This window comes from Heptranchias perlo, chromosome 5 (assembly GCF_035084215.1).
Source record: "Heptranchias perlo isolate sHepPer1 chromosome 5, sHepPer1.hap1, whole genome shotgun sequence".
In the NCBI taxonomy this organism is placed as follows: Eukaryota; Metazoa; Chordata; class Chondrichthyes; order Hexanchiformes; family Hexanchidae; genus Heptranchias; species Heptranchias perlo.
In genome coordinates, this window is record NC_090329.1 from 112264741 (window position 1) to 112291605 (window position 26865).

Here is a 26865-nt window from a genome sequence, read left to right on the forward strand (position 1 = left end):
ATTTTCAAGTTAAAAATGTTCGTCTGAAACTCATATATTTCATGTATAATAGTTATTGGGCATTCTCAAAAATTCACAGTAAATTGAGTTATATATTATTCTAATGTAAAATAGACACGTGGCAGTGACCTTAGGAAGAGTAACAATAGAACTGAGTATGCAGAATGCCAGCGGTTTCTGCGGAACCTTTTCTGAAAGAGGCTAAGATACTCCAAGGTATTTGATAAAGTGCCACATAATAGACTTGTTAGCAAAATTAAAGGGGCAGTGTCAGCGTGGATAAGAAATTGGCTGAGAGACAGAGAGCAGAGAGTAGTAGTGAACTGCTCACGATGCAAACTCCTCTACAATGGGGAGACTAAACGCAGATTGGGTGATCGCTTTGCTGAATGCCTCCGCTCAGTCCACAAGCATGACCCTGACCTTCCGGTCACTTGCCATTTTAATTCTCCATCCCACTCCTCTGACCTCTCTATCCTTGGCCTCCTACACCGTTCCAATGAAGCCCAATGGAAGCTCGAGGAACAGCACCTCATCTTTCAATCAGCCACTTTACAACCTTCCGGACTCAACACTGATTTCAATAACTTCAGATCACAACCACTGCTCCCATTTTGTTGGACAGCAGGTGCTGGTAATGGTTCTGCTGTTGTCATTTACAGCTCCTCTAGACCCATCTTTTGTGCCTTTACTTGTCCCATTACTACCCTCCTTGCCTTGCACCATCATCCCTTTTGTTATTTAATCACTCCTGCCTTCCACCCTATCACAGACCTTCCCTTTTGTTCTTTCCTCCCCCTGCCCTCCGCCACCTTTGTCTGGCTCTGTACTTGCTTAAAAACTGTTAAACCTTTAATTTCTTCCAGTTCTGATGAAAGGTCATCGACCTGAAAAATTAACTCTGTTTCTTTCTCCACAGATGCTGTCTGATATGCTGAGTATTTCCAGCATTTTCTGTTTTTATTTCAGATTTCCAGCATCCGCAATATTTTGCTTTTGCGTAGTGGTCAACGGTTGTTTTTCAGACTGGAGGGAAGTATACAGTGGTGTCCCCCAGGGGTTAGTATTGGGACCACTGCTCTTTTTGTTATATATTAATGACCTGGAATTGGGTATAGAGAGCATAATTTCAAAGTTAGTGGATGACACAAAACTTGGAAATGTAGTAAACAGTAAGGAGGATCTAGAAGACTTCAGGTGGACATAGACAGACTGGTGAAATGGGCAGACACATGATACGTTAAATTTAATGACGAGAAGTGTGAAGTGATGCATTTAGGAAGGAAAAGTGAGGAGAAGCAGTATTAACTAAATGGTCCAATTTTAAAAGGGGTGCAGGAGCAAAGAAACCTGGGGGTTCACATATGCAAATCTTTGAAAGTGGCAGGACAGGTTGATAAAGCTGTTAAAAAAGCATATGAGAGCCTGGCTTTATAAATAGAGTACAAAAGCAAGGAAGTGATGGTAAACCTTTATAAATCACTGGTTAGGCCTCAGCTGGAATATTGTGCTCAATTCCAGGCACCAGACTTTAGAAAAGATGTCAAGGCCTTGGAGAGGGTGCAGATAAGATTTACCAGAATGGTACCACTGATGAGGGAATTCAGTTATGTGGAAAGATTAGAGAAGCTAGGATTGTTCTCCTTAGTAAGGAATCTTACAACACCAGGTTATAGTCCAACAGTTTTATTTGAAAATCACAAGCTTTCGGAGGCTTTCTCCTTCGTCAGGTGAGTGTGTGATTCCTTGAAGGTTACCGCATATATAGTCAGAGAACAATGCCTGGTGATTACAGATAATCTTTCCAACTGCCCGTTGTCAAGGCAATCAGACAGAGAGACAGTACATACAGGACTACTGAATATACAAACGGTCCGAACCCAAAGACAGAGAGAGAGAGAGAGAAACATCCGAAAGGAAGAGAAAGAGAGAGAATGACCAGTTGTATTAAAAACAGATAACTCTTTTTTCGCAGGTGGGTTTACGTGTAGCGTGACATGAACCCAAGATCCCGGTTGACGCCGTCCTCATGGTGCGGAACTTGGCTATCGATTTCTGCTCAACGATTTTGCGTTGTCGTGTGTCTCGAAGGCCGCCTTGGAGAACGCTTACTCGAAGATCGGTGGCTGAATGTCCTTGACTGCTGAAGTGTTCCCTGACTGGAAGGGAACCCTCCTGTCTGGCGATTGTTGTGCGGTGTCCGTTCATCCGTTGTCGCAGTGTCTGCATGGTCTCGCCAATGTACCATGCTCTGGGGCATCCTTTCCTGCAACGTATGAGGTAGACAACGTTGGCCAAGTCACAGGAGTATGAACCATGTACCTGGTGGGTGGTGTCCTCTCGTGAGATCGTGGTATCTGTGTCGATGATCTGGCATGTCTTGCAGAGGTTGCCGTGGCAGGGTTGTGTGGTGTCGTGGACGCTGTTCTCCTGAAAGCTGGGCAATTTGCTGCGAACGATGGTTTGTTTGAGGTTGGGTGGCTGTTTGAAGGCGAGTAGTGGAGGCGTGGGGATGGCCTTAGCGAGGTGTTCGTCGTCATCGATGACATGTTGAAGGCTGCGGAGAACATGGCGTAGTTTCTCCGCTCCGGGGAAGTACTGGACGATGAAAGGTACTCTGTTGGTTGCGTCCCGTGTTTGTCTTCTGAGGAGGTCTATGTGATTTTTCGCTGTGGCCCATCGGAACTGTCGATCGACAAGTCGAGCGTCATATCCCGTTCTTACGAGGGCATCTTTCAGCGTCTGTAGGTGTCCATTGCATTCCTCCTCATCTGAGCAGATCCTGTGTATTCGCAGGGCCTGTCCATAGGGGATGGCCTCTTTGACGTGGTTAGGGTGGAAGCTGGAAAAGTGGAGCATCGTGATGTTGTCCGTGGGCTTGCGGTAGAGTGAGGTGCTGAGGTGCCCATCTTTGATGGAGATACGTGTGTCCAAGAAAGAAACCGATTCTGAGGAGTAGTCCATGGTGAGTTTGATGGTGGGATGGAACTTGTTGATGTTATCGTGTAGTCTCTTCAGTGATTCTTCGCCGTGGGTCCAAAGGAAGAAAATGTCGTTGATGTATCTGGTGCATAGCGTTGGTTGGAGGTCCTGTGCAGTGAAGAAGTCATGCTCAAACTTGTGCATGAAAATGTTGGCGTATTGGGGTGCAAATTTGGTCCCCATGGTTGTTCCGTATGTTTGGGTAAAGAACTGGTAATCAAAGGTGAAGACATTGTGATCCAGGATGAAGCGGATGAGTTGTAGGATGGCGTTTGGAGATTGGCTGTTGTTGGTGTTGAGTACTGATGCTGTTGCAGCGATGCCGTCATCGTGGGGGATACTGGTGTCGAGTGCCGAGACGTCCATCGTGGTGAGAAGTGTTCCTGGGTCAACTGGTCCGTGGGTGCTGAGTTTTTGTAGGACGTCTGTAGTGTCGCGACAGAAGCTGGGGGTTCCAAGACCAACCGCAACATCGTCATCAAAGGAGGAGCCATCGTCCTACTGAACAGAACGGACTATTGCAAAGAAGCATACCGACAACCGGACAACCAGGAACACTACAGACGTTTACCCGCAGATCCGACCAAAGAACACACCCACCAGCTCAACAAACTGATCAAGACCTTCGATCCAGACCTTCAAAGCAGCCTACATGCTCTCATCCCACGTACTCCCCGCGTGGGAGACTTCTACTGCCTCCCAAAGATACACAAAGCCAACACACCCGGACGTCCTATCGTATCAGGCAACGGAACCCTGTGTGTGTGAGAACCTCTCTGGATACGTCGAGGGCATCCTGAAACCCATCGTACAGGGAACCCCCAGCTTCTGTCGCGACACTACAGACTTCCTTCGACAACCAGTTCTTTATCCAAACACACGGAACACCCATGGGGACCAAATTCGCACCCCAATACGCCAACATTTTCATGCACAAGTTCAAGCACGGCTTCTTCACTGCATAGGACCTTCAACCAACGCTATGCACCAGATACATCGACAACATTTTCTTCTTTTGGACCCACGGCGAAGAATCACTGAAGAGACTACATGATAACATCAACAAGTTCCATCCCACCATCAAACTCACCATGGACTACTCCTCAGAATCGGTTTCTTTCTTGGACACACGTATCTCCATCAAAGATGGGCACCTCAGCACCTCACTCTACTGCAAGCCCACGGACAACCTCACGATGCTCCACTTTTCCAGCTTCCACTCTAACCACGTCAAAGAGGCCATCCCCTAAGGACAGGCCCTGCGAATACACAGGATCTGCTCAGATGAGGAGGAACGCGATGGACACCTACAGACGCTGAAAGACGCCCTCGTAAGAACGGGATATGACGCTCGACTTGTCAATCGACAGTTCCGATGGGCCACAGCGAAAAATCGCATCGACCTCCTCAGAAGACAAACACGGGACGCAACCAACAGAGTACCCTTCGTCGTCCAGTACTTCCCCGGAGCGGAGAAACTACGCCATGTTCTCCGCAGCCTTCAACATGTCATCGATGACGACGAACACCTCGCTAAGGCCATCCCCACGCCTCCACTACTCGCCTTCAAACAGCAACCCAACCTCAAACAGACCATCGTTCGCAGCAAATTACCCGGCTTTCAGGAGAACAGCGTCCACGACACCACACAACCTTGCCACGGCAACCTCTGCATGACATGCCAGCTCATCGACACAGATACCACCATCACACGATAGGACACCACCCACCAGGTACATGGTTCATACTCCTGTGACTCGGCCAACGTTGTCTACCTCATACGTTGCAGGAAAGGATGCCCCGGAGCATGGTACATTGGCGAGACCATGCAGACACTGCGACAACGGATGAACGGACACCGCGCAACAATCGCCAGACAGGAGGGTTCCCTCCCAGTCGGGGAACACTTCAGCAGTCAAGGACATTCAGCCACCGATCTTCGAGTAAGCGTTCTCCAAGGTGGCCTTCGAGACACATGACAACGCAAAATCGTTGAGCAGAAATCGATAGCCAAGTTCCGCACCCATGAGGAGGCGTCAACCGGGATCTTGGGCTCATGTCACGCTGCACGTAACCCCACCAGCGAAAAAAGAGTTATCTGTTTTTAATACAACTGGTCATTCTCTCTCTTTCTCTTCCTTTCGGATGTTTCTTTCTCTCTCTCTCTCTCTCTCTGTCTTTGGGTTCGGACCGTTTGTATATTCAGTAGTCCTGTATGTACTGTCTCTCTGTCTGATTGCCTTGACAACGGGCAGTTGGAAAGATTATCTGTAATCACCAGGCATTGTTCTCTGACTATATATGCGGTAACCTTCAAGGAATCACACACTCACCTGACGAAGGAGAAAGCCTCCGAAAGCTTGTGATTTTCAAATAAAACTGTTGGACTATAACCTGGTGTTGTAAGATTCCTTACATTTGTCCACCCCAGTCCATCACCGGCATCTCCACATAATGTTCTCCTTAGAGCAAAGAAGGTTATGGAGAGATTCAATAGAGTGTTCAAAATTATGAGTGGTTATGGTACAGTAGATAAGGAGAAACTGTTTCCACTTGCAGGAGGGTCAGTAACCAGAGGACACAGATTTAAGAGGATGGGCAAAAAATCCAGTGGGGAGATGATGAGATTTTTTTTTTACATAAGTTGTTACGATAGGAACATAAGAAATAGGAGCAGGAGTAGGCCATATGACCCCTCGCGCGTGCTCCGTCATTCAATAAGATCATGGCTGATCTTTCTTTTTAATTCGTTCATGGGATATGGGCGTCGCTGGCAAGGCCAGCATTTATTGCCCATCCCTAATTCCCCTTGAGGAGGTGGTGGTGAGCCGCCTTCTTGAACTGCTGCAGTCCGTGTGGTGAGGGTTCTCCCACATGGCTGTTAGGTAGGGAGTTCCAGGATTTTGACCCAGCGACGTTGAAGGAACGGTGATATATTTCCAAGTTGGGATGGTATGTGACTTGGAGAGGAACGTGCAGGTGGTGTTGTTCCCATGTTCCTGTTGCCCTTGTCCTTCTAGGTGGTACAGGTTTGGGAGGTGCTGTCGAAGAAGCCTTGGTGAGTTGCTGCAGTGCATCCTGTGGATGGTACACACTGCAGCCACGGTGTGCCGGTGGTGAAGGGAGTGAATGTTTAGGATGATGGATGGGGTGCCAATCAAGTGGTCTGCTTTGTCCTGGATGGTGTCGAGCTTCTGAGTGTTGTTGGAACTGCACGCATCCAGACAAGTGGAGAGTATCCGAACACGCTACTGACTTCTGCCTTATAGCTGATGGAAAGGCTTTGGAGAGTCAGGAGGTGAGTCATTCGCCACAGAATACCCAGCCTCTGACCTGCTCTTGTAGCCACAGTATTTAGGTGGCTAGTCCAGTTAAGTTTCTGGTCAATGGTGACCCCCAGGATGTTGATGGTGGGGGATTCAGGGATGGTAATGCCGTTGAATGTCAAGGGGAGGTGGTTAGACTCTCTCTTATTGGAGGTGGTCATTGCCTGGCACTTGTCCGGTGCAAATGTTACTTGTCACTTATCAGCCCAAGCCTGGATGTTGTCCAGGTCTTGCTGCATGTGGGCTCGGACTGCTTCATTATTTGAGGGGATGCGAATGGAACTGATCACTGTGCAATCATGGGCGAAATCCCATTTTTGACCTTATGATGGAGGGAAGGTCAATGATGAAGCAGCTGAAGATGGTTGGGCCTAGGACACTGCCCTGAGGAACTCCTGCAGCAATGCCCTGGGGCTGAGATGATTGGCCTCCAACAACCACTATCATCTTCCTTTGTGCTAGGTATGACTCCAGCCACTGGAGAGTTTTCCCCCTGATTCCCATTGACTTCAATTTTTATTAGGGCTCCTTGGTGCCACACTCGGTCAAATGCTGTCTTGATGTCAATGGCAGTCACGCTCACCTCACCTCTGAAATTCAGCTCTTTTGTCCATGTTTGAACCAAGGCTGTAATGAGGTCTGGAGCCGATTGGTCCTGGCAGAACCGAAACTGAGCATCAGTAAGCAGGTTATTGGTGAGTAAGTGCCGCTTGATAGCACTGTCGACGACACCTTCCATCACTTTGCTGATGATTGAGAGTAGACTGATGGGGTGATAATTGGCTGGATCGAATTTGTCCTGCTTTTTGTGGACAGGACATAACTGGGCAATTTTCCACATTGTCGGGTAAATGCCAGTGTTGTAGCTGTACTGTAACAGCTTGGCTAGAGGCGCGGCTAGTTCTGGACTACAAGTTTTCAGCACTACAGCCAGGATGTTGTCGGGGCCCATAGCCTTTGCTGTATCCAGTGCAGTCAGCCATTTCTTGATATCACGTGGAGTGAATCGAATTGGCTGAAGACTGGCTTTATGATGGTGGGGATATCGGGTGGAGGCCGAGATGGATCATCCACTCGGTACTTCTGGCTTAAGATGTTTGCAAACGCTTCAGCCTTGTATTTTGCACTCACATGCTGGACTCTGCCATCATTGAGGATGGAGATATTTACAGAGCCTCCTCCTCCCGTTAGTTGTTTAATTGTCCATCACCATTCACGACTGGATGTGGCAGGACAGCAGAGCTTTGATCTGATCCGTTGGTTATGGAATTGCTTAGCTCTGTCTATAGCATGCATGTCGTCCTGTGTTGTAGCTTCTCCAGGTTGGCACCTCATATTTAGGAACGCCTGTGCTGCTGGTGCTGTTCCCTATGCATGCTTTTCTACACTCCTCACTGAACCAGGGTTGATCCCCTGACTTGTTGGGAATGGTAGAGTGAGGAATATGCCAGGCCATGAGGTTACAGATTGTGCTGGAATACAATTCTGCTGCTGCTGATGGCCCACAGCACCTCATGGATGCTGTTTTGAGCTGCTAGATCTATCCCATTTTGCACGGTGGTAGTGCCACACAACACGTTGGATGGTGTTCTCAGTGTGAAGACAGGGACTTTGTCTCCACAAGGACTATGCGTTGGTCACTCCTACCAATTCTGTCATGGACAGATGCATCTGCGACAGGTAGATTGGTGAGGACGAGGTCAAGTAGGTTTCTCCCTCACGTTGATTCACTCACTATCTGCTACAGGCCCAGTCTGGCAGCTGTATCCTTCAGGACTCGGCCAGCTCGATCAGTAGTGTTGCTACCGAGCCACATCTTGGCGATGGACATTGGCGTCCCCCACCCAGAGTACATTCTGTGCCCTTGTTACCCTCAGTGCTTCCTCCAAGTAGTGCTCAATATGGACGAGGACTGATTCATCAGCCGAGGGAGGGAGGTAGGTGGTAATCAGCAGAAGGTTTCCTTACCCATGTTTGACCTGATGCCATGAGATTTCATGGGGTCCAGAGTCAATGTTGAGGACTCCCAGGGCCACTCCCTCCTGACTGTATCCCACTGTACCACCACCTCTGGTGGTGGGTCTGGACATATCCAGGGATGGTGATGGAAGAGTCTGGGACATTGACTGAAAGGTATGATTCTGTGAGTATGGCTGTGTCAGGCTGCTGCTTGACTAATTCTGCGGAACAGCTCTCCCAATTTTGGCCACAAGTCCCCAGATGTTAGTGAGAAGGACTTTGCAGGGTCGACTGGGCTTGGTTTGCCTTTGTCGTGTCCGGTGCCTAGTGGTCCGATGCTGGGTGGTCCATCCGGTTTTATTCCTTTTGTGACTTTTCGTAGCGAGATTTTACAACTGAGTGGCTTGCTAGGCCATTTCAGAGGGCGATTAAGAATCAACCACATTGTTGTGGGTCTGGAGTCACATAGGCCAGCCCGGGTAAGGATGGCAGGTTTCCTTCCCTAAAGTACATTCGTGAACCAGATGGGTTTTTATGACAATCCGGTTAGTTTCATGGCCACCATTACTGATACTGATTTTTTTTCCAGATTTTATTTAATTAATTGAATTTAAATTCCCCAGCAGATTTGAACTTATAAATCCAGATTATTAGTCCAGGCCTCCAGATTACTAGTCCAAGTAACATAAACGCTATGCTACCATACCTGATCTCCACTCCACTTTCCCACCCTAGCCCCAATCTGGAATGCACTGCCTGAATGGGTGGTCGAAGTGGATTCAATAATAACTTTCAAAAGGGAAGTGGATGTATACTAAAAAGGAATAATTTGCAGAGCTACGGGGAAAGAGCAGGAGAGTGGGACTAATTGGATAACTCTCTCAAAGCGCCGGCAGAGGCACGATGGGCCAAATGGCTTCCTTCTGTGCTGTATGATTCTGTGATACTGAGAATGGGTATGACTAGGAATGAGTGAGTTTTTCATATTGCGGATTAATGCTTTCAGCTATTGAGATGGTTATAGAGTTATAAAGATAGATGAAGACTGGAGGAACCCTGTAAATTTAAATAATTACAAAACTATGTAAATAAGCTGATGAGAAATTTATGTGTAACCAATGGTACTCACCTGTGCCTGTTATTTTTTTCAAACAGTATGCTCAGTTTAAATGTAGTCTATATATTAAGAATCTTCCATATGGCACCCACATCTGTACATGTTACTTCCTGTTGTTGTATACATTATATATATTATATATAACATGTTTATTATGTTAATTAAAATTAAGTTTCTGTGAAAATTTAATGATATGGGAAAAGATCAGATACCAATTTTTACTTAAAGGCCTCAGCTTCTTACAAAAGCCTGGGCTTGGACTTGATATTTTTGCCTGGAACGGAGGCTGTTAGCTGGTCTGAGCATATGAAATGTACTTAATTTCCCAGTATGCATCACTAACCTTTAAGCTAGCTAAATGATAGAATGCTTCTCTCTCAGTTTCTAATTGTTAGAAATGATGGGTCTGCAATAGATATTATTTTGGATTCAGCATCACTGGTCATTCTCATAATCGGATCCGTACCCCTACAATCTGGAGATTGCCTTTACATCCTAATATCTAGTTATATGATAGCGTAACCCAGAGTCTATAACAACAGACCCTGTCATTGTGTGCACTGAATTCTGTGATCTCACATGTACCCTGTGCACATTTCTCCTAATTTCTGTAAGGCAGACTGATAAATTTTCTAGTGAGGGGAGGCCGATTGTAAATCAACAAACTGGTTTATTTTACATGAAATACATGAAATACATGTCTGAACAGATTACTATTTTCACAGAGAAGTTTACCGATTTGCTATATCTCCTCATAACTATCAAAATAATAAAGTATGTTAAAAGGACACTTAGCTTCACTTTACAAGTCAGTATTTACCAATTGGCACTAACTTCAGAAAGAGAGTTCACTGCCTCTCTCTTTCAAATTTGAACTGCTGTCAGTAAAGTGATCACGAGAGGTGGTGGAGAGGTGGAGCTGGATTTCATCAGCATTGTCATATTTTGAGATTTTTGTCTATTTCATCATGCAAGGGCTATTTCACCATGTCTGTCCCTGAAAGTTGGAATGGGGTCTCCAGGTTTGGGCAACGGTGGATGATCCTGGGGTTCTGCATTTATGCTGGTGGAACAGAACCCCAGGAATTTCTAGGCCATAATGTCAGGATGGTCCTATTTATTTGAGAACAGCAGAGGTAGTTTCTAGGCACTCTCATCCAAGGAGGCAGTAATCAGTTTAACTGGCACCCTATTAGCTAATCCCTTGGCATGGAGAGCTAGGAGAGCATCAGAGGTCAAGCTGCTGGTTTTCTGTCACCTCGAAAATTAAGAACAGGTGTGCATATGGTCAAGGTCAGTTGTGTAAGATTTGGTAAGGGAGATAAAGGGAGTGAGCTGAACTTACTTTTAAAATAGAACTGACCAAGTCAGAATAGTTATATTTGGCTGTTATCAGAGACCGTGTGGTATGTTTTCCATATTGCGAGGAGGATTACTGAATTAAGCAGAAGTAAGGTTACTATAAAGGTTACTCTGTATGTTCACTTACTGATTGTAAAATAAGCTAGTTTGTTGATTTATATTTGGCCTTATCTGACTGAAGTGTTAATCAATTCACCTTTTGGAAGATTGGAGAAGAAGTCACAGAGATATGTGCAAGATTAAAGTATCGAGTTCATATAACAAAGCATTTTCATTGTTCCATCCCTGATTCATGCTACCATAGGACTAGATATTGGACAGTAAATGCTGAATTGTAAGGAATGCAGGATCCGCTTACAGGTGAGATTGGTGATGTTGAACCGGAGAGACTATCTAGTGCAGACTCAAATTTCTAACAGGTGTACATGTGGAAGCTGACCCTCTGTCTGAGGATGATGTTGTCATGGGGAAGCATTGGATGAGGAAGAGGAGAGGGCGAGGAATGCATCCTTGGGAAACTCTGTATGTTATAATGTGGGGTTGGGCAGAGATGCCATTGTTGGACATGCTCTGGCCATGTTTGGCTAGGTAGAGATACAACCTTGCGACAACAATTCCGTCGAGCTGGATGGTGGTGGAGAGACATTGGAGGAGGACGCCGTTGTCAAACTGAAAGAATTCAAAAGGGAGTTTCAGGAGGAATGGACACAAAGATAGGAGGCAATGAGGTGGAGGGTTGATAATGGTAGTTTTGAAGGGAAGTGGGACAGTGCCTGAGGCGAAGGAACCATTGACAATGTCAGTTAGCATAGGGGCCAAGAGGGGGAGTAGAATGGTCAGGAGTGAAATGGGAAGGGGATCTAGACAGCAGGAGGTGGATGTTATACACTAGAATGAGGTTGCAGAGATCAAGAGAGGAAATATCACTTCAGGTGGGAAATCCTGTAAGTGGCAACAAGTGACAGAGAGCCGGCGGAACAGCTTTCTTCCTAATTTACTGTGATTACGATTAATTGTTAGACCTGAATTATGGTAGAAAAGTATGTGATTGGTCCACTTATGGAATTTGTCATTAAGCAGAGTTACATGAGAAAATGGTGTTGGAAAAACCTCAACTGTAACACCGCTTAAATATTAAAAGCAGAATTTTTTTTTATAGCTTTTAAAGGTCTGTGTATATGCAGCCCTGTGATTTCCCACATTATTCCTTAGAGAGGCACATTCTTCCTAATTTGTTATCGTCAGCAATGTTTTCCTAGTCTTAGAGAGTTATGCTCGAGGTTTCTAAAATTATAAAGGGATTAACTTTTTGAGATGACTGAGAATGGAAGAACTATAAAGAATATGCATATAAAATACATTGACAAATGTTAGCAAGTATTTATTTTCACTGTCATCACACTCTTGAACAGAGTACTTCAAAAGGGAGCTGGACAAGTTCCTGAGATAAGAACATGGAGCTGTGGAGTAGCTAGGAATGGGTTCATGAGTTACTGCAGTCTCCTAGAACATGCTTGATTCCCTTCAAGGGTGGGGGAGTTGGAGAGGAATTCCCAGAGCTTCTTGTAAATTGCCCTCAGGTTTTTACTCTTTCTTTGTGCCTTTCCCAGCGGATTACCGGAGGGCAGGTTAATGGTGTATGTAGTTGCATTATGTCTAGATAGGGCAGGGTTAGTGGAACACAAGGGGCTCGATTTTCGCACCCGCGATCGGGTGCGTTCGTGGCGGGGGAGCTGCGAAAATCGGGGATTCCCGGGGCGGGGCGGGAGCCCGGCTCCAACCCGCCCCATTTCCGGGTTCCCCACTGACGCGCTCACATACGCGTGCAGCCCCCACATGTGGGATTCCCGCCGGCCGGGTGCCATTTAAAGTACTTGAACAGGTACTTCAGGTTGTTTACAGACCTGATTGACCTGTTATTTTAGCAGGGATGGGATTTTGCAACTGACTGAGACTGTTTCCCGTACTGGGGGAAACACTCCCAGTTGAAATAGACGTGTTGCTGCCATCAGCCTGTGGCAGCTGCAAAGGTCCATTTGACAGGTTTGGGGGGGGGCGGGGGGGGGGGGGGGGAGACCCTCACTCATTGCAGGAGGCCACTCTGTCATTTTGGACAAAGTTTGGCCTCCACCACCCTCCTCCTAACAACAAAATTCACCAAATTGCACACTTACCCTGGTGTCCAGACACATTTACCTACCTTGCGGACCTCTTCAGATGTACATCTTCCGGATGGGGGCCGCCGTAGCTGCAGTCATGACCTCCTCGGAGAGCGAACAGCATCACCAGCCTCGCCGGCCACGCCGTCTACCTCTCTGACACGTGGAGCTCCACAAAACAGTGCTGTGACACATCCACCTGCACAGCAGGAGGGAGGGCAACCGCAGAGAGATGCGTTGCAGAGGGCACTACCCTCGCCACAGGGTCCACAGACCGAGGCTCAGCTTCCTGGACCTCTCTGAGCAGCAGTGCACACGGAGACTCAGAGTCACTCGACATGTAGTCGTGGACATCTGCAGCCTCCTTCATGCCGAGCTGCTCCCGGCTGGCCCGAGCACTATCTTCTTACCTGTCGCTGTCAAAGTCACCACTGCCCTCAACAACTTCTCCTCCGCATCCTTCCAGGGTGCCAGCGGGGACATCGTTGACGTCACTCAGTCGTCTGCACAAAACAGCCCTACAAATACACCTACACCCACTCTGCAGTGACTCAATGGGTGGCATCAGTCGTGGGTCTTCATTGTGATCCTCAGGAAAGGGCATTATTGCACAAACCAGACAAGATTCGCAAAGACGTGGCAGCAGTGGTGCCAATATAATATGTAAGGTGAGTTGGTCAGAAATTCAATATAAGTAAAAACCATGACAAACCCACAAACACCCTTGTGCATCCCCTTCATGCTCCCGACACGTTTGCCTTACGCTTCCTACTGCACATATGTGATGCATGCCCTGTGGCTGCAGCACAGGTAGTGGCAGGATGAGTGAGGCTGACTGTGAAAGAGATGCATGAGAGGGTGAGTATGAGACGGAGCCATGAGATTGTATGAGGATTGGGTTGAATGGTAGTGGCGGGATGAGTACTGGCGAGGTGAGTAATTGCAGGTAAGATGGGGATGAGGTTTGAGTGGGTGTGAGGGGTGATGTGATAGAGTAGTGTTGGCTGTGCAGAAGGAGATGTGGGGTGGGGGCGGTGATGTGGCAGACGGAGTGTAGGGGAATGAGTAAGTGTACTCACTTTGGCTGACCTACTTAGGTCATTGCAGCACCTCCTGCACTGTATGCAGGTGGGCGATATGTTGGTGGTACAGATGACCTCCTCTGCCACCTCGAGCCAGGCCTTCTTGGTGGCAGAGGCAGGCCGCTTCCTCCCGCCCGCCGGGGGGGGGGGAGATCTCTGTCCTCCCCCTCCTCCTCACCCCATGCAATAAGAGCTGGAGTGAGGCATCATTAACCTGGGAGCAGCCTTCCCCCTGGGCTGCTCCATGCTGTAATTTTTCCTATTTCTTGCAGCATCAGTCAGTGGAGGACTGCCCCTTTAAATAGGGCTCCTCCAGCTGACAGACCTTACTGTGCATGCGCAGTCCTCCCGCCGCGCAGCTTAGCAGCGGGGAACCCGGAAGAACAGGTAAGTGGATCCAATCAGCCTGTAATTGCGTGCGGAGCAGACTGATTTCACCGGGCGCGTTACCCACGCGCCCAATCTACCCCCTGCCGCGAACCCGCCGCCATGGTAATATCGGGCCCATGGTTTTTTGCTACTGATTTTGTATCTTCATACGTATGTAAGTGGTTGCAGAACAACTCAGTCTTATTTGAAGCTACTTGCAATAGAGCTTCTTGGGAATGCATCACGAGAGTAGCTCAGCAGGAAACGATACTCCTGGTAGGAAAATTGAGATTTTCAAAAAAATGTCAAATAAATTTAAGTTTATCATGGTTTGTATAAAAAACACTTCTTACACTTTTAGCTATCCCAAGTACTTCACGGGGTTTCGTACAAAAACAACTGTCCAATGGTGGGGAGAGGTGAAATTATCCTATGTTCAATTTCAGGCAAGGTGATGGTGAATAGAGACTGGCAGTGGTGTAGGTCTATTTTCCAAATAGGAATTTCACAAAAAACTTCAAATAGAAAAATTATTACTTCCTTAATCTATCAATTTGAACAAAGCAAATGAAAAAAATGTCCTATTGGACAAAAACTCTAAAGCACTGGTTATGTGTCACTAATCTATTAATAACTTTGCTATTATTCACTGCAATATCCCAGTGGCCATTTAGAAGCACAAGCCAATGAGTAGGTTTTCACTGGTCAATTTGCGACGATAAATCTTTAATCACATGAGTGTGGAAAAAGATCTTTCTGTTTTTACGGTTGAAACTGGTAGGGTAACTAACATTGTGCACATTTTGATAAAACAGTGGATTACAGTGGGCAAATGCCGAAGCAGTGCTAGTGCAGAAGCAGTGTTCTCTTGCTGCTCTTCCATAGCTCTCCTGGCTGGCCTCCCATCTTCCACCCTCCATAAACTTGAGCTCATTCAAAACTCTGCTGCCCATATCCTAACTTGCACCAAGTTCTGTTCTCCCATCACCCCCGTGCTTGCTGACCTACATTGGCTCCCGACCTGGGAATGCCTTGATTTTAAAATTCTCATCCTTGTTTTCAAATCCCTCCATAGCCTCGCCCCTATAACCTCCTCCAGCCCTACAATCCTCTGAGATCTCTGCCCTCCTCCAATTCTTGTCTCTTGCACATCCCCGATTTTAATCACTCCATCATTAGTGGCCATGCCTTCAGCTGCCTAGGCCCTAAGCTCTGAAATTCCCTCCCTAAACCTCTCCGCCTCTCTACTTCTCTCTCCTCCTTTAAGATGCTCCTTAAAATCTACCTCTTTGATCAAGCTTTAGGTCACATGTCCTAATATCTCCTTATGTGGCTTGGTGTAAAATTTTGTTTGAAAACACTCCTGTTAAGCGCCTTGGGACATTTTGCTATGTTAAAGGCGCTATATAAATACAAGTTGTTGTTGTTGCAGGTACTTGGACAGAGTGACTGAAAAACTGAAGACTTTTACACAGCAATTTGGTGCAGCGGGGAATTTGCTGTGGCTGGTAACACAGCAGAACTGAGTAGCTCTGGAAGAACATCGATTGTGTGTTCTATCAAGTGATCTAAGGCATGTTCTTTCGAAAGAAGGAGTGGTCCAATATATTACATACATCACAGAAATGTTGGGGGTGTTTGAGCACACTGCCTACGCCCATGGAGACAGGAATCATTTACTAATTTAGTATACAGGATTATTGCAGACCAAGAATATCAATGGGTTTAATAATAAATGACCTTGCTTCTCTGTATATTTTTACTACATCATCTGAAAGATATTGTAACATTTAATCAGGCTGTAACTTTTAAAAGCAGACTGAAAATATTTTCTTGTGGCAATAGAAAAATTTCACTTACTATCCATAATTTTTACAACTTCTTCGAGAAGAGCCTCAGGAGTTTTCTCACCAATCTCCAATGTTGTATATACAGTTGAGGTTTTCCCTACAAGCACTAAATCTATTGTGTGCCAGGCAGCAATGTAATCAGCGATAATCTTGCCATAATGATCCATTTCTGGGCCTTCAGGATAACCTCCCTCAGGAACCTCAGGTAGTGTGATTTCTAAGATTGATAATGAAACAGAATTTAATTTATTCTCACATATATTTGGCATTACATTAAATTTCTTAAAATAAATTGTTTTTCACTTGTGAGCTATGTAATATGTCTACCAAAGAACATTAACAACACCTAATTACCAAATCTTGCATTTGGGAAGTTGCCAACTCATACATTGATTTTTAAAAATTTGTTCTTGGGATGTGGGCAACATTGGCAAGGTAGTATTTATTCTCATTGCCCCAAGAGGATTTAGGGTCAACCACATAGTGTGGAAGTGGAGTCACATGTAGGCCAGGCTGGGTAGAGTTGGCCTCCCTGAAGGACAATAGTGAACCAGTTGAGTTTTTCATGACAATCCAGCAGCTTTCATGGTTATCTTCTGGTGCTAGCCTTTAAATTACCAGATGTTTATAAATTAAATTTCACAACTTGTCATGGTGAGGTTTGATATTCACAGTCTCTGGGTTGCTAGTCCAGTGCCATAACCATGAGGCTAATCATACCCCCAGTGGGGTACGAAGAACCATATTTGATTGGTGAGGGTGGGAAAGCAGGAAGATTGAGTACTTGTCACACTTATGGCCTGACACTAGATGACATAACTTGCATTAATCCCTTTAAGGAAAAGCCAGCTTCTATCAGGTGATGCAAAATCAGGCAGTCACAAGTTCATCAGCCCATTCAACTAAGAAAAGATTTCTTTTGGAAGCGCTAGTGATGAGGTTGAAGAATTAACCAGATAAAAATATGGCTAGAATTCTTCTCTGATGGCTCCAGATTTCAACCTCACAAGTTTTAGTCTGGTGAAGGGAGGCAGCAGTCTCAAAACCACTGTACTCTGTACTATTTAATTTGGTCTCATATGTGGGCAGTTGCATCTGTTGGTAAAATGGCAGTTGGTTATTAGCATGTAACAAAAATTTACTTTACATTACAAACATTGGGAGGAGGTTCATTCTTAGATAATGCTTACCATCACCTTTAGTTACCCAAAGTAATTTCATCTACCCTCAAATAAACCATTCTCCTAATCAGCTTATTGACAGGACTATACTGTGTTTTAGAAACATAGAAAATAGGAGCAGGAATAGGCCATTCGGCCCTTCGAGCCTGCTCCGCCATTCAACATAATCATGGCTGATCCTCTAGCTCAATACCATATTCCCGCTCTCTCCCCATACCCCTTGATGCCTTATGTGTCTAGAAATCTATCTAGCTCCTTCTTAAATATATTCAGTGACTTGGCCTCCACAGCCTCCTGTGGTAGAGAATTCCACAGGTTCACCACCCTCTGAGTGAAGAAATTTCTCCTCATCTCAGTCCTAAATGTCCTACCCCATATCCTGAGACTGTGACCCCTTGTTCTGGACCCCCTGCATCCAGTCTGTCTAGACCTGTCAGAATTTTATATATTTCAATGAGATCCCCTCTCATTCTTCTAAACTCGAGTGAATACAGGCTGAGTCGACCCAATCTCTCCTCATACGACAGTCCTGCCATCCCAGGAATCAGTCTGGTGAACCTTCGCTGCACTCCCTCTATGGCAGGTATATCCTTTCTTAGGTAAGGAGACCAAAACTGCACACAATACTCCAGGTGTGGTCTCACCAAGGCCCTGTATAACTGAAGTAAGACATCCTTGCTCCTGTACTCAAATCCTCTTGCAATGAGGGCCAACATACCATTTGACTTTCTAACTGCTTGCTGCATCTGCATGTTTGCTTTCAGTGATTGGTGTACAAGGACACCCAGGTCCCTTTGTACATCAACATTTCCCAATCTATCACCATTTAAATAATACGCTGCCTTTCTGTTTTTCCTTCCGAAGTGGATAACTTCACATTTATCCACATTCTCACCCGAAAGGCCTCATACAAATGATTCACTCTCCAACTAGTGATAGTGAGATTAATTATCGCGTTCGATCTTGGAACCGGGTGCATCAGGAATAACACCCATGCAAAAATATGAACGCTGAATCCAGCATAGCTTCTGTGTTCAGCTTCATGACTATATTGTCGGCAAGCTAGAGGCACAAGTAACAGATGGGATTGGCAACTCGCTCATTAGGGGGTGGAAAATTGTTTGCTGCTACAAGTCTTAAAGGCCTGCAACAGCTTAAACAGCAATGCAATTTTTCAGACCGAAAGGGGAGAACAGTTGTCAGGAACTTGCTATCATGCCTTTCGGCAGTGAGGGTGCAACAGGGCACCTCGCTTTTCTAGAGGCAGTGGAACACTTAATTGATTAAGTACAGCTGAAGAGAGATGTGTACTTTCCTGGGTATAGCAAGTTAGGCATGCTGTTTGACAGGTAGCTACCCATGTGAATGCCAGCAGCATCATTACAAGGACCTGGCTGCAATGCTGCAAAAATTCAACGATCTCACCAGGTATGCTAAGTTAGAATCTCATTGATTCAACTGTGAAGGACATAACCTGTGCCGTTGGCTCGACATAGGCTGACAGTACCTTGGAAGCTTCCTATGTTTGCCCATTTTGCAGTAGTGAAGAGTTTGCTGGACCTTCCTTGTTCTTTTCCTGATACCCTGAAATGCTGTTCCCCCATCAATTCCTTCCATCCATTGTTACAACATGATGCGTGTTCCTGTCATCTTACACTATGATCAGCTGGCTAAATTCTTTAAGGCTGAATGCCTTCTTGCAGTGTCAATTATTTAACCCATTCTACTAAGGAGAATGCTGCTCGTAACAACAAGGAGAGAAGGGCACAGGAGGAGGCCCATTCAAACTGAATCCTCTCACTCCTTTCAACAAGGTAGACAAAGAGAGGTCCCAGGCAGGAACACTGCGGAAAAAGCAGGGCATAGGGAAGCTAGAGGCCTAGTCCCATCTGAGGGCGTGCGGACATTTTTTCCTGATGCTTCTTTCTGTACTCAATCAGTGCCTCACTCGCTGAAACCAAATCAGAAAGTGACCAATTCCATGTCTGCTGTTGTGAAAGTTAAATTAAATGTCGCTGCAATCAAAATTCCATCCTAATCTTTGTTCATCTTCTCTTTCTCTAGGTCTGCCATATAACTCAGAGTCGGGATCCAGCGATATTGTTATGGAAAGCCCAGCTTCAAGATGCACTGTCACTCATTCTTAGTCTACCAAGCACCAGCTCAGCAATATAAACCTTGCAGAATTTAAATAGTGACTTTGAGAGAAATGCACTAGCTGATATATGGTGCCCAAGTAAGCAGAAGCAGCTGGAGATGGAAAAGTAACTACATAATTTCTCTTCTGAAGAGGACATGGATACAGACCTCAGGGACCTAACTTTCAAAAGGCTGTTTTCTGAGCATAATAGATTGATGTAAGCATTGGAAACTGTACAAAGAGATTTCAGCACGTGGGAGCTAGTGTGTGAGTTCTGTTGCATGGGATTAAAGCTCTGCAGTCCAGCATGGAGCATATGGTCACCCCAGGACAATCTGCAGCAGATTCCCAACCGACACAGTCTGGAACACAAGTAGGAACATAGGAACAGGAGTAGGACATTCAGCCCCTCGTGCCTGCTCCGCAATTTGATATGATCATGGCTGATCTGTGATCTAACTCCATATACCCGCCTTTGGCCCATATCCCTTAACACCTTTGATTGCCAAAAAGCTATCTATCTCAGATTTAAATTTAGCAATTGAGCTAGTATCAATTGCCGTTTGCGGAAGAGAGTTCCAAACTTCTACCACCCTTTGTGTGTAGAAATGTTTTCTAATCTCGCTCCTGAAAGGTCTTGCTCTAATTTTTAGACTGTGCCCCCTACTCCTAGAATCCCCAACCAGCGGAAATAGTTTCTCTCTATCCACCCTATCTGTTCCCCTTAATATCTTATAAACTTCGATCAGATCACCCCTTAACCTTCAAAACTCCAGAGAATACAACCCCAATTTGTGTAATCTCTCCTCGTAACTTAACCCTTGAAGTCCAGGTATCATTCTAGTAAACCTACGCTGCACTCCCTCCAAAGCCAATATGTCCTTCCGAAGGTGCGGTGCCCAGAACTGCTCACAGTACTCCAGGTGCGGTCTAACCAGGGTTTTGTATAGCTGCAGCATAGTCCTCTAGATATAAAGGCCAGCAGTCCATTAGCCTTATTGATTATTTTCTGCACCTGTTCAAGTAATAGCGAGACGGACCAAAAGTTTTCTCCTGCTTGAAACGGTACTAATTTACTAAGCAGGTAATGAAATACCCAAAAAGATAAATCACTTCCACTTAATTTCCATATGTTGATGAAGCCCCTGCCCATTTCAGATGACAGTTTCAACCGCCTGCTGCAAATCTCAGCAGAAAATGTGTGATGTTGCAGAAGCAATTGCTCTGTTTAGAACTAGGAAGTACATGAAAGTGGCCAATGATTTCCCTTTCCTCTGCAGGGAAGTATTTTATACCCACTTGACATCCAATAGCTCAGTATATATCGGAAATCAATAACTGGAGAACTGCAGGTTGGAACCCATGTCTTAATGCTCCCATGTTGTGGCATTATGGCACACAAGGAACAGTGATGCCAAAGCATTATGCATTTTTACCTTATTGATTGTTTTGGAAAATTAAAGCACATAATGTCTGGCCTCCCTAAGGGCACTGAGGGATAAAATATAACAGCAACTGCAAGCAGCATAATAAGTATTATTTATTTGAGAAGTTGAGAGCATCAATAAATTATTAAATTAGTACATGCAGTAAATATCATGATAGGCACACTTCTTGTTACATTGTCACAAAGATCTGAACTGTTTCACAAATGTGGCACTTAAATATATTATTTCATTTCAGTTTTTGATAACGGTTCTTATTGTATTTGAGTCTACTCTCAATCATCAGCAAAGTGATGGTGAGAATGTCTAAGTGGCAAAGTAGAACATTGTAATAGGACAAGCAAGGGTTAATTAGAAGCTGCCTAGGTTAGAACAATGGGCCCCTTCAAGGCTAATAGTGAGATGAGTAACTCGTTAGATGTTGGGGTCTGCTTATGCTCATCATTGACATGTTGCCATTAGGGAGTAGGGAGTTTGGTGTAGGTGTCTCTGTGCAGCTGGGTGATCAATAGAAATAATGAGCTTAATGAAGCCAGAGACCATTCCAGGTTAGCTGATAAGGATGTGGGATGATTGGGGGAAAACATTCCAAGCTAGGAGATGAAGAGACATTCATCTATGTCCGTCACTGCGGCGTGATCAGCTAACTGTATTGTCCATGATTGGCCTGTAGTGAGGTAACCCCTCATGGCCAACCTATGCCAGGTTTATGATTGGTATTGACCCTCATGCTAACAATGTTCCAACCCCTATTGAGCTGTATAAACGTGTGTATTTTCTGTATGTTCTTTGTCTTGCTTTGCCAGCATAGGTGGGACTCTATCGGGAGTCCAGATCAATGCTGCAGACCAAGTTCCAAGTTCGACTCTAATAAAGTTATTGTTGAACTGCAACGGTGTATTCGACTCAGAATTTGCTGAACCAGACTGAGGGGAAAGAATCGAGTTCATCATTTGGCGTAGTCGGCAGGATCTCAACGGTCGATCACCGAGAGTTCGCGGAGTAAGAGGCGGATTGTCTCAGACACGGACGAAGGAGGAGGCGCCCCCGGGGTGAGTAAAGCTTTCTTTTACCACTTCGGCTTTCCTGAATCTGTTAAGTCTGATGACGAATCGTCCACTCGCTAACACTCGTGTGGCGTCCTTACGAGATTCAGGTCAGTCTGGCGAATACACCGAGATAGGTCAGTGATTCGACATCACTGAGGGTCAGCTTCGGCTGAGGGTCGGTCAGCTTCGGCTGAGGGTCAGCTTTGGCTGAGGGTCAGCATACGTGCTGAGGGAATAATTAAACTTAGGTCGGTGATCAAAATTATCACTGAAAGTCAATGTTCGAGTTCCTGGTAACTGGATATAAACAGGAATTTCGAATACGGTGCGTTAGTGATCAAAATATCACTAGGTTCGAGTTCCTGGTAACTGGAAATAAACAGGAATTTCGAATACGGTGCGTTAGTGATCAAAATATCACTAGGTTCGAGTTCCTGATAATTGGATATAAACAGGACCTTAGAACACGGTGGGTCAGTGATCAATATCACTAAGAGTTAGTGTTCGAGTCTCTGGTGATTGGGTATAAACCAGAACGTCGAATCCTTGGGGAGTGGGTATAAACAGGAACTGATTGCTTGTGCTGATCGACTACAGAAGGAAGTGCCGATGTCACACGCTCAGCCTTAGACCAGTTGTTAAGAGAGGAGATCCTCCACGCGAAGGTCAGGACCCTGAAGTGGGCGCAGACACCAAGGGCACTTAGGATTGTGACGCACAAGCGGTCAGGACCATAATTAAATCCAGTAAGCGACTGGGGGGCGATAATACGGTTGTGTTAACTAGTTGATTAAGCGTAAGGGAAACGAGAGATAAAATGGGTAATTGTCTGGATGTCACTGCAGAGCCCGGCAGTGCCTTACAGATTTTGTGTGAAAAATATCCAGACAAGGCAAAACAATTTAGACAATTGTCAGGCGGGTTGAATAAAAGACTGGGAAATGTTCAATGGCCATTGGGAGGAACTAAAGACCTAGATACTGCCATAAAAGCAGAGGAATTAATTTGGAAAAATAATGCAGCTAAACCAACCAAAGGGTTAATTGCTTTATGGAGACAGTACTGTCAAGAATTGAAAGAAGCTTCGGTATTAGCAAGTTGGCAAGATAACGCGTTGAAGTTAGGAATAACACTCACTGAGGGAGCAGTGGTTAAGTCTGTAGAGGTCTTAAAAGGAGAATGTAAAAATGAGAGACACTCTAAACAGAAGTCTGAAAAGATTTCGGGTGAGCCAAAAGGGCTTGATAAAAGTGGATTACGTAATCCAATGATTGGCCTTTGCTTGGCTGAGGAAGACGAGGATGAATTGGATGAGTGGAATTGTAGGTCCCGTGTAGCTCCCTCCTGAGTACGGTAATCTCTATCCTTCGGTGCCTACGGAACCGGATGTTCAAACCCCTGCGATAACGCCTCAAATTGTCTCCCCGGTCTCCTCCCATACCAGAAGTAAAACTACGGAATTATTGGCTCCAACATTTAAATTCTCAGCCAGCCCACTTAGTTTTAGAAAGCAGAGAGATCAGAGACTGGACAGTCAGGAACTTAGAGACACAGACAGTGGAGCAGCAGGAGACGACTTGACATCGCTAGACTCAGAACCTCGTACTGAGACACTAGTTAAGTATGAATCGACCCCTCGTCAGTTACCAATGAAACAGGTGCCTAATCCCGCCTATGACCTGGCTAACGTCGGAGCACCCGGCAACCCCCAATTGATAAATGTGTACTGTCCCTGGAGACCCCACGAGATAATGGCCATTCTAGCAGGGATGCCGGATAGAAAGAAATCACCTACCCTGTTTGTAGACTTTCTTCGGACTACCATTTCCGTTTATAATGCAGAACCAAGAGACTTGTGGGCATTAGTGCAGCAAATTTTAACCCCTGCTGAACGCACTCGGTTTTTGGGTCACTTACAGTATGCGAATTATACTGAATTGGCAAACGCTCAGGCACAGAATGGTGATCGCGAACAGTCTATACTCAACGCCTTGACCACCACCCTACAAAAACCAATTGACCTAAATAAGATCTTAGACACCAGGCCTAAAAAGGGCGAGGGAGCAGACGAATATTTGGAAAGATTCTCTGAAATATACCAGAATCAGTCAGGAGATGTAGCATACCGTGAGGGAAGAAACTCACCACTGTACTGCGCTACGCTACTGAACTGCCTGCCGACTCAGGTTGCTCAAGCAATTAAGACTAATAATATGAACTGGTCAGAGAATACTCCCAATCAGATGGATAGGGCAGTGAAATACTACTGGACGGATAATAAGCACCAGGAAGGTCAAGCCCAGGTTCGAGTCAAAACTGAGTATGTGGTAAAAAAGGAAGAGCCGAAACACATCCCAGACAGAACAGGATATCAGATGGAGCCTCAGTATTGTGTCCCAGGATGGGTTGACGGAGAAGGGAATGGGTACATTACACACCCTAATGGACCAACCGCTCCTAATTACGGCCCACCCTACGTTCCCCCGAGACGTGATTTTGAAGTGAGAGGAGGAGGGGGGAGAAAAACAGGTTCAGATGCCTGTTTTAATTGTGGTCAGCCAGGCCACTGGAGCAAGCAATGTCCCTCCCGTAGACAAGGAAAAGGGGGCCATATGCAAGGGCAGCGAAGATATACGGACCTTTCCCAAAACAATCCGTTCCCCCAGTATTGACTAGCTAACCTTGTGGTAAACGGGATCCAGTCAGAGCAGGAGCCCGTTCTGTCACTGATGATTAAAGGAAACCCACATACATTCTTAGTAGACACCGGAGCAACCATGTCATCTGTCCGATCGGAACTCAATCTCCCTGAGTCCGGGGAAAAACAGAGTCTGTCTGGTTTTCAGGGACAAGTGAGCCAATACCCGATATCTGAACCAGTGGAAGTACAATTTGGAGATGAGTCAGTAAAACACCAATTTGTAATTACAAGTGGACTAGACTGTAACCTCATGGCTAGAGACTTGCTATGTGCATTCCGCCTGAGCATTGAGTGCGGGGACGAAGGACTGACTGTGAAACCATGGGCCCCTAAAATGCAGTGTTATGTTTCCATCACACCACAATGGTGGTCTCTAGACTTCAAAGATGAGGGTTCCCTTCATGTAACCTTGGCCTACGATAGGAGTGGGAGAAATAAGGAATTGGAGGACTTTTACCGAAGCTATGTAGGAACGGAATGGGGAGTTATCCGTCGAGCTATGGTTACAGGACCAGAAGGGAGAGCAGAGTATGTTGAGATCCCCTCAGAGTTGTGGAAGGAAGCACCTATTACAGGTTACATTACTCGGCGTGCTGCGAAGACAATGGGATGGGATCCAGGATACTTTGAAATAAAGGGAGTCCCACATATCACCCGGGAGGTAAATTACCCGTACCATGCGAAAGATTTAGGACCCATGGTAAAACGTGCAGTCGAACAAGCTGATCCAGATAACCGACAGAAACAGACCCTGTCAGACGGCCGGACTATTCTGTTTTATCAGACACCAAGGGTTAACAGGGCACAATTGTGCCACCATGTGGGCAATGAAAAACCAGAATACGTCAATCCACAAGTGTGGGCAGAGGATCCCACACAGGTCGGATGTGTTAAAATGACTCCTATTCATATCGCTCTGCAGGACAATGTTGTATTACCCTCTATTCGACAATACCCACTAAAGCAACAGGCAATACCAAGCATTGACAAACTGATCGCTGGATTATTAAAGCAAGGTATTTTGATTAAATGTCAGTCCCCGTGTAACACGCCCATCCTGGCAGTTCCGAAGCCAGGAAAGCCGAATCAGTACAGATTAGTACAGGATTTACGATCAATTAATGCGATTGTACAATCGATACATGCGTTAGTGGCCAATCCAGCCCACATTCTGGCTCAAATTCCTGCAACAGCCAAAGTCTTTGCAGTAGTCGATCTCCAACATGCTTTTTTCGCCTTGCCGCTAGACCCATCAAGCCAGTATCTTTTTGCTTTCACTTACAAAGGACAGCAATATGCGTGGACCCGACTGCCACGAGGCTTCGTTAACTCCCCAACGTTATTTTCTAGATGCTTACAGGAGCAATTACAGACATTAACTTTAAAACAAGGGTCTGCGCTAGTCCAGTATGTCGATGATCTGTTGATAGCCAGCCCTGATGAGCAGAGTAACCGGGAAGACACTGCCCAACAGCTAAATCACTTATCCTCACTAGGATACATAGTATCCCATTCGAAAGTACTGGTGGGCCAACAGAGGGTTAAGTTTCTTGGTATCATGCTCTCAGCAACCGAGCGGAGCCTAGAAAGAAGCAGGATTGAACCAATCTGTCAGTTCCCTGTACCTCACACTGCAAAGGAGGTCCGGCAGTGGATGGGAATGATGAACTATTGCAGACAGTGGATCCCTAACATTGCTTTGGACACTAAATTATTAACGCCGTATACCAGCTTAGAGGGCGAATTTCAACTAGATTCCGACGCCTTAGGGGCATTTAAGAGATTAAAGGAAGCTTTGTCACAAGCACCCACATTGGGGAGACCCCTGTATGACAGACCATTTCAGTTGTACTGTACTATCCTCACTGATTGCTCGACTGCTGTTTTAACTCAAAAACATGGAGACAAGCATAGACCGGTAGCGTACTACTCTTCGAAACTAGATCCGGTGGCACTGGGACATCTAGTTTGTACTCAGATTTTAACGGCCATTTACAATAGCCTGCAGTCGGCTGCTAATCTGACTTTACAACAGGACATCACTGTATACAGTTCACACTCGGTAACTGCATTATTAGGCCAGCTGCAGACTCAACATCTTACCATGGCTCGACAAAATAAGTATGAGATATATCTGCTGAAT

The 26865-nt window shown here is 45.7% G+C and overlaps 1 protein-coding gene across 1 annotated transcript in view; it reads right to left on the reverse strand.

Moving 5' to 3' along the window:
• The window catches only part of ak9 (adenylate kinase 9), a 404375-nt gene that overhangs the window by 216934 nt on the left and 160576 nt on the right, over positions 1-26865 (reverse strand). The window contains exon 17 of the mRNA XM_067985304.1: positions 16217-16423. Within this exon, the coding sequence (XP_067841405.1) occupies positions 16217-16423 (207 nt within the window). The remainder of the gene's footprint in view (positions 1-16216; positions 16424-26865) is intronic.